The sequence below is a fragment of the Liolophura sinensis genome, chromosome 1 (assembly GCF_032854445.1).
Source record: "Liolophura sinensis isolate JHLJ2023 chromosome 1, CUHK_Ljap_v2, whole genome shotgun sequence".
NCBI lineage: Eukaryota > Metazoa > Mollusca > Polyplacophora > Chitonida > Chitonidae > Liolophura > Liolophura sinensis.
The window spans coordinates 53,928,223-53,937,099 of NC_088295.1; the positions used below are offsets into that span (position 1 = coordinate 53,928,223).

General features: G+C 37.1%; 1 protein-coding gene across 1 annotated transcript; it reads left to right on the forward strand.

Moving 5' to 3' along the window:
• Positions 1 to 68: 68 nt before the first annotated feature.
• LOC135468349 (charged multivesicular body protein 1b-like) lies at positions 69 to 8,121 on the forward strand. Its single transcript, XM_064746554.1, has 7 exons — positions 69 to 216; positions 1,744 to 1,841; positions 2,100 to 2,246; positions 2,776 to 2,844; positions 3,632 to 3,783; positions 4,613 to 4,697; positions 5,731 to 8,121. The coding sequence occupies exons 1-7, from the start codon at positions 201 to 203 to the stop codon at positions 5,770 to 5,772; spliced, it is 609 nt and encodes a 202-aa protein (XP_064602624.1). The 5' UTR covers positions 69 to 200; the 3' UTR covers positions 5,773 to 8,121.
• Positions 8,122 to 8,877: the final 756 nt, after the last annotated feature.

Sequence of the window (8,877 nt, forward strand, 5' to 3'; positions counted from 1 at the left end):
TACAGTCGCTAACACGTGCTTCCGGTTATGAGTGTGACGTCATTCTTCATGACTTCCGCTGTTGGAATTAGGAAATCTGTCACAAGGGAAATACTCATCACCAATACACGGAGTAAAGCGTCACAGAGCGTTTGTGTCTCATATCTGAGTTTTTGATTTTTAGGTACCACACGGAGGATTCGCTGATATAAACGAAGAAAATGTCACAAATGGAAAGTATCCTTTTTCGACTATGGCTGGCTGGCTGGCTGGCTGGTTGTACATGTATGATGTGTTTTGATTTCTTGAACTGTTAAGTGTAAATCTACGACTACAATTTTATACCAGTTACACCGTTTACCATACACATTACTTATTTTGATATAATGTAATAACTGACTGATATTCGAATTGTAATCCATTTTTGATTGAGTTCGCACAGCTTAATACAATGAAAGTAAATGAAAATTTGCATCAGCTATAATATAATGTTTAAGAACTAAACTGTAGAAATCATATTGAGAGGCCCAGGATAAAACCCAGGCCAGGTCGAATGAAAGTCAGAACGCCCTGTAGCCAGAATGCCCTCTACCTAAACGCCTTCTTTATATAATGCATATTCAAGCTAGCGTCATATGGGCTGTGATTGTATGGTATGAATTCTGTATGTGCTCTATGTATATATATATATATTTTAGCAACCTATAAATGTTGCTAAATATTGCTATTGTAAAATGCACATTTTAAAATTATTTCTGGACTTTAAAGTTTGTAAACTGATTGCATGTAAATATGATTGTTGTTGAATAGAGAAATGGATTTGATATTTCTGACAAAGATTATACATAGTTGATATTTGCTGATATTTGTCACATACCTGTACTTCCAAACATATCTAGGCTTACAGGGAGTGACATTTAGGTAAAGGGTGTTCAGATACAGGGTGTTTTTGCTAGTGGACATTTTGAACTGATCCTGTCAGGTCATACCAGTGACTTTAAAAATGGTACTTGTGGCTGCCACACTGAGAGGTTAGTGACTGGGTAGGGTGTCATGTCTGGTGTCGTCGGCATGTTACTTCAGTGACGGCAACACTTTGGTGGCATGGACTCGCCGTCAAGGAGACACAGTATATCTACACAGTAACTACACGCACCTAATCACTCCTCCTCATCTTATCAGTGAAAAATTGTAATGTACAACGTAAAACCCCAAGGATTCACTCATTTTTTAAAATGTAGAGACTGCTAGGGATTTGTATAGTATTGGATGGTGACTGTGTCTGTTGTTGAACCGCTTCTCAAATGTTTACTTCGAAAAGCAGATTCTTCAGTCAATTGAAATCACTGCCTCTAACATGTGAAAGCATCCAGTACTTCAAAACTTCTGACAGATATGACTGAGCCACCGGCTCTACTGGATTAGTAGGTCACCCATGTTTATACCATGCTATGCTCCTTATAAAAAGTAAAGGTTGGAAATGCCGTCCTGCCTAACTCCACCTCAACAATGCTGAATGGACTCTAAATACATCATTCTGGCACCAATTTTGACACATATCTCCTCTACCGATGCTGTCCAACACATTTTGCCATTCATACATGCAGTCAGTGTGTATTTTTCCCGTAAAAGACACATTTAGCACGGACATAGGAATTAGACCACTTCTCTTGCAAATTGCTGCAATTGCTTCCTGTGATTATATGCCAATTTCTGTTTGTGATATACATATATGATCTGTAAGTCCTTTCCTTAACCTGATAGAACATCTATTCAACCTGAAATTTGCTGCCAAAGATTTAGAAAGAAATGCTAAGAAATGTGAGAAAAGTGAAAAAGAAGAAAAAGTCAAGTTAAAAAAGGTAAGTTTCAAACTTTATTGTAATTCAGAACTGAATTATTTCATGCTTGAATCATTCTCTTTTCAGAATGCTGTGTGTTACCCAGCATCTTCTATGATAAGCTGATTGATTCATGTATTGTTCACTTCTCAAATTTTGTCATTATTTTTGCCAGCTATACTTATTATGTTAAATTTCATGTACAAGTGTTTTTAGGGATTCATAATGTAGAATTATTTGATTGCATATGAAAATTACATATTACTTTGAATAAAACAGGCTATACAGAAAGGAAATATGGAGGGTGCCAAAATCCATGCAGAAAACTCAATACGACAAAAGAACCAAGCTTTGAATTTCCGGCGAATGAGTGCCCGGATAGACGCTGTTTCTCAGAGAGTGCAGACAGCTGTGACAATGAAACAGGTGAGTTAATCATGTGCGTCCTGGCTCAACATTTCCTGACTACACAAGCTGGTTCTAAATGGTGTAAAACCAACTGAAATCATTCTCTGCTATTATCAGGGAGTTCTTTGAACTACCTCTTTACTTTATAAGCACAGCTATACAGAAAAGGTAATGTAGTAAGAAAAATAGCACACTGCTTTGTCCGACTCGTTTTTAGCAAGTATTGTTCCCAGTTGTACAGATACCATCATACATATTATGCATGTGCAGTTTTATTCTCAAAACAGTAGTTCTGTTACATTTACACACACAGCGATACCATGGTGTTTATGGCAACCTGTGGATGATCGTGGGTTTTCCCTGGGCTCTGCTCGGTTTTCTGTCACCGTAATTCTGGTCCCCATTGTTAAGTGAAATATCCTTGAGCGTGGCCTAAAACGCCGATCAGATAAATAAATAAATAAATGAATAACAAGTGTTTAGTCTTCAAGGATCAGTTTATGTGTTTTGGGATTGTTGTATCACTTTGCATTGGTTCTGTTGGAAGGTAACCTCCTCTATGGCTGGAGTGGTCAAATCTATGGAATCAGCAATGAAGAGTATGAATTTAGAGAAGGTAAGAATTCATTGTGAACTGCCAGTTTTTCCAGAACTCGATACAAATGGCAGGGATATTTTTTCACATAGTAAAAAAGATAAACTGATATACATCTATCCAACAATTGTTAAAAGTTTAGTTAGAACATTCATTTCAAAACCAAATGAAAAAACAGGGGAACTATTTGTATAGTGGTTGTGTGAAGTTTCTGATGTCTCTGAGTTTTCTCTCCGTGAGGTCGTCGTCATATGACTGAAAAATTGTTGAGTACGACGTTAAACCCCAAGCACTCACTCTCTCCCTGAGGTATGGATGTACTTACCTGCTCCCCTGATGGTGTGCCTGACTTGGGCCCATCTCTATAAGCATGATAACTTGATACTTTACTTTGCAGCACCAAGAAGGCAAACAATATGCAGTTTTCGAGTTACGCCATTATGATAACAGAATGACGTCTTGGTGCAAAAAGACGTCGCCACTTTACGGCACAGTAGGGCTACTTGCCTATCTTTTAACATGGCAGTGATCGTGTTTAAATCAAAGTATAGACAGAACATCATGTTTTGTGCAATATTGGGGGAACGCTAATTCACCCCTGAACACAATTCAGAAGATCAGTGTAATCCTTTCAATTACTTCTCTATATTCTATATACCACCCCAATGTTAAAATTACCAGATTGGCCCTACTGTGCCGTAAAGTGACGATGTCATATCATAAAGGGACGTCACTCTGTCGTCATAACGTCATATCTTGAAACATGCGTATTGTATAGTGTCATGACTGTTTCTCCTTGCACATGTAGGTGTCTCAGTTAATGGACCGCTTTGAGACTCAGTTTGAGAACCTAGATGTGCAGTCTCAGGTGATGGAGAACACGATGAGTGCCTCGTCTACGCTGACAGCACCCCAGGGCCAAGTAGACAGTCTCATGCAGGAGGTGGCAGATGAGGCAGGGTAAGTCAACAAGCCTGTACCCCAGCAGTCAATGCTATTATCCATATTTCAGGCATAGAAGTATAGAAAGATGTTGGTTCCATATCATTTGTCTAATCCAACAAATTTTAAGGCAGATTTTGACTGATGTTATTTGTTTTATTTCCTGCCTTTCTGATGTAGATAAGGTCATTTTGGAAAGAAATGGCCCGAAAAGAAATTTAAATAATTTTCTGAGGTTGAGTTAAGGACTGGACACAAGGTACTGTATTAGTGGTTCCTACTAATGTACTAAAGCCTGTTGCGTTACATTTCACTTGATACAAACAAGTGCAATACTATTCAGCAGAATGTCATTAATGTTAAACCATAGGTGGGACTGTGCCAGGTGAGGCACTATTTCAGATGTAAAAACAAATATTACTGTGCAGTGATTTATTTACAAACAAAAGAAAGCAGGGTGATTTTTAAGATAAATGCCAACCAAAATTTCAACTGAGAAATCTCACAAAACATGTCCTCAAAATGGGGATAATTCTGTTTATGTTTATAAAACATTTTCATTGGTTGGTGGTTGGGCTTCTGATGCTCATCCGGTCTTTTTCCATATTTTTTTTCTCCATTGTGTTTTCTTCAATTTTTATCAAAACTGCTGAAGTTTCCATGGTGCCGAGCTTAATACTGGGTGGGCTCTTTTCTAAACAAGTCGCACTAACTTGTTAAAGCTGAGTCACTTGACACACAAAATGTCTGAGTGACGGACTAAGATGGAAGTAATTGATTGTACAAAATTTGACATTCATGATGTTGATGTAGAGATGATAGCTGTAAGTTGGCTATGTGTTTGCAGGCTGGAGTTAAACATGGATCTTCCATCAGCTCAGACAACCTCAATAGGAGCATCCACACAGTCATCTCAAGCTTCTCAGGAACAGGTAAGGAAAGCCCAAGGCTCTTGTGGGTGTCAAGGTGTCAGCTACGAATTCAGGAAGTTCTTACAGGGGACTTTGCGAGTGTTAAGATCAAAGTCAAAGATTAAGAAAAGGCCCTCCCTTATCATGTGGGTTGTTAAAAATGTTTGGCAGCTTTTATTAGCATATATTTACTGATCACCTGTCACGTATCTGTGTTCCAGATGTAAAAATGACACACCTTTCCTTTAGGAACTTCTTAAGTTCACATATGTTCAACTCCTCAGTTTCCTTCATTGTTCATCCACTCTAAATAACTTGTTTGAAACGTTTCTCAGACACCTATGCTATGATAGATGTAATCAGAAAAAGTTGCAAAAACATTTCAATTCACATTGAACTATGACTTTTTTCAGCCATAAATGAGTTCAAACTCGAAAACTCTTTTTTTCTACTCACTGACAGTCTGGAAGGACAACTAAAAACTCTTTTTTCCTACTCACTGACAGTCGGGCAGGATAACTACAGTTTTATCTGAAGGATGTGGTTTAGAGTGTCATCTGTCAAGGAAATTTTCCACCTGTCATTGTAGAACAAGATATTTTGAGCTGTTCTAATCCCATCAAGTTCATGCTGACACATTGGCTTCATGTCAGGGAAGAGTCAGTTGGGATTGATTTTTGTCATTCTACACATCTTTCTGTTGAAGAGGGTAGCACATATTAAAAAACGGCCATTTCTAAGCTTGTTCGTATGGTGATACATAAAAGTTAAAGATGTTCACCTGCTTGTTTCTTCCTTTTATTATGCGGGATGCTTGTTGCATCTAAAGTTATCAGTTGTATATTGGTTGATCAGTCTGGAATTAATCCAGAATAGCTCGCCACATGACGGCATGCGAAGTTAGGTGTTCTAATTTTATTTGTAGGTTTTTTTTTTGTTTCATCAAGAATTCTCTCAGCTTCTAGGAGTTATCATAGTGATTGTAAATTGCAGAAGTGTGTAACAGTGTCAACTAATAAACTCAATCATTCATGTTTTCTTTTTTTTCTTCCAGGACGAGTTATCAAGCAGACTGGCCAAGTTGAGACAGTTGTAGGGTGATAGATATATTGCAGGAACCTAGACAGCCATTGTTCACAATTAGATATCTTATAGTAACAGAAATGACATCATATGACATGGTGTTGACATGAGCTATTTTTCTTTCAATTAGCAATGTTACATACAGGGAATAGTGTGTTGTTTTTTCACTGGAAAACTTCAACTTCTTAATAAAACTGATTTTATTTTGATAATGACTGGTAACTTGTGTTTGCCAGGGAAGAAAGTTTGTTATATTAAATTTAATCAGTTAGGGAGAATAGCCATCTGTTATTGAACAAAATAATTTGTTCCTCTTTCATAATAATAATATGTCCGGTACCAACTGTACATAACCTGTACAAGTGGAGGACATCAGAAGTTAAGTCAGCGTCATAGGCCGTTTTTCCACTTTAAGCCAGGGGTGTACTTTTCTAGGAACAATCTATTCCAAGAGGCCCTGGCAAAGTCTGTGGTAGAACATGGTTTGCATATAGGGAGGTCACTTTAAAGTTCACTAGTAACTTGCCAAAGGTCAGTGGATTACCACAGACACTCTGGTTTCTTGTACTCATCAAAACAACGATCAAGAAATATATTCTTAAAATAAACAAAGTTCAGAAGCAGTGGTATAATTTCTCCAATGGATTGCAAAAATTTCGTTTCAAGGTCTGTCTATGTAACAAAGTGTATGGATTGTTGTGTGTACATGTAAGTTATCCCCAGCATTGAAAATATTACATTGCCATGATTTACACGTGTTCATACCACTCTGTACATATAGTCAAACAGCCACCAGGTGGTGCTTGGATACTTTGACTTTGAACAACATTCATCTATATGTAGAGGTGCAGTTTCTATCCCAACTTCAGACAAAGAATTTGTTCATGGGGCCTTGATGACAGGATGTGGTTGTTAACACATGGTCTAACGTGGGAAAGTTCGTCACTACAAACACTGCTTTCCTCCACCCTTCAATACTTCTGAAAGGTATCAAACAGCTACCAAATAAATCACATGAATATGTATATAGAATTTGGTAGGATTTGTCATTATACTTCTACACTATGTAGATGTGGAACTCTACAGGTGATTATAGATAGAGAGTGTGAACATTCTTTGTCAGGTCTTACATTTTTTTGGGGGTGAGGACTTTCTTGTCAGAACAATATGAACACTGGTTATATCATTTGGGAGTTCTCACAGCCAAATTACAAGTTTTTTGATCAAATTATTTTAAAAACCAACCTTGTTATTCATACCATATATTATCAGTTCTTTTGTAAATTTTTTTTTTAGATCTGTACATACTGTTTAATGATAAGTTATATGTTTCATCTGTAATGCATATGTGGATGACAAGTACAAAAACACTGTGTGTGTGCATTAAATTGCTACATAATGCACATACTGATGTTTTAGCTGCTTGAGTATTCTATTGACTATGATGGCGTGCATTGAAGTGTGGCGGATTCGTTTTATTTTATACTTGTAGCAGAAAGCGACCGCTTTCCAGGTTCAGTTCATTTCACCTGTCTATCTGCTTGTTTACTGGAAGACAAATCATCTTTTGTAAAGTTGATAAATTCTGTTTTATAATACTAAATTATAGGATCTATAGGGTCAAGCTGTATTATAGGCATCCTGCTCCCTTGGTTATGCTTACCTCTGAATACAAGTGCATTAATTCCAACCAAAACCACATGTTTTGGCATATAAGAGAAAGGTCATAAATGGAGAGTTTTTTTTTTTTTTTTTCAAATTTCTATGGTCATGAGTGCCACTATCTGAACTATACATTTTAGTCTTAAAAATCTTATAGATTTTGTTTTTAAACCACACCAGAAGTTCTACTTAACTGGATTTGTAGAGGGTTCAAGGCATCTCTGTTTTTGTGTATGCAGTAGTCAGTCATCACCTTTACTTCACTTACATTTACTACTTGTTTCTAGGTTATCCTTGTTATGTCATATGACTCAGACAAACATAACCCACCTTGACCGGCAGTCTGATAGAGACAGTCAGAATCATTACTGATCGGCTCCTCTGTCAGATACAGTGTAAATAGGTTTAGGTGTAAAATACCACACCCTTGTGCACCTATGTCAGGTGTGAGAAAGATTTCTTTTCTACTATTTCCAATGTAAGCTTATCATCAAGGTTTCAGTAATATTACACACAATGAATGTGTTCTTTACAGTATCATCATAGTAAATTGTACCATAAATAATGTTTAAGGCATATTTTTAATTGTTTTATGTCCACTTTGTATTAATGTATAATAAACAGAGTACGTACATATGAAATGATTGTGTTTTTATAAAAATGAATTGATGTTTGTTTATTATCTTTTTTGCCCCAAATACACTCATATATTACCTAATTTGGTGTGTTTAATGTTTTATGGCAAAGTGTCCTCACAAATCCATGATCTAACAAGTCATAGGGAAAATTTACATGCCCTTACCATAAGCTAGTGCTTGCATACATAGCCTGGGGAAGTTAGGGCCTACCAATACAATGTATATTCCTGTGACATGTATGAGGCTATCTGTTCACCATGGTATGGTGTGCAGACAGCATCCTTACATAATCCTGATAACCTTATTACTGAGATACATGTACTATATAATTGCTGTTAGCCGTGGCAAGCCGCGGTATAAAATCGTTCTGTTGGGTCATCAATTTTTTTTAACATCCTACCTTTCAACTCTGGCCATTGACTTAATGAGTGGTCTCAGTTCAAGGCAACATCTTTTGGGTGTGGATTTGTGCTTGTGTTTATTTCACTTGGTTGAGAACAGTGACAACAGTCAAGCTGCAGCACATCAAGTCAACCTGCATGAGTCATGAGTTTCCCCCGGCTCTGCCCGCTTTCCGCCCACCATAATGCCGACCGCCGTCGTATAAGTGAAATATTCTTGAGTACGGCGTAAAACACCGATCAAATAAACAAATAAATAAATCACATCAAGTGGTTCTGTTACCAAAACTGATCTTCACTATTTTTCTGCATGGTCAACAAATGACTGCTTCCTACTTAATGTTTTAGAAGAAGCAAACAGAAAACTTATTGTCTGACAAAGCCAGTAGAAAAAAAAAACTGACTGATTGTGAAAAT

What these genes read in the sequence shown, in the direction of transcription:
- LOC135468349 (XM_064746554.1), top strand. An exon ending in CAGCTGTGACAATGAAACAG is followed by an intron (nt 2,247 to 2,775) that starts GTGAGTTAATCA and finishes TTCTGTTGGAAG; the next exon opens with GTAACCTCCTCTATGGCTGG. An exon ending in GAGGTGGCAGATGAGGCAGG is followed by an intron (nt 3,784 to 4,612) that starts GTAAGTCAACAA and finishes ATGTGTTTGCAG; the next exon opens with GCTGGAGTTAAACATGGATC.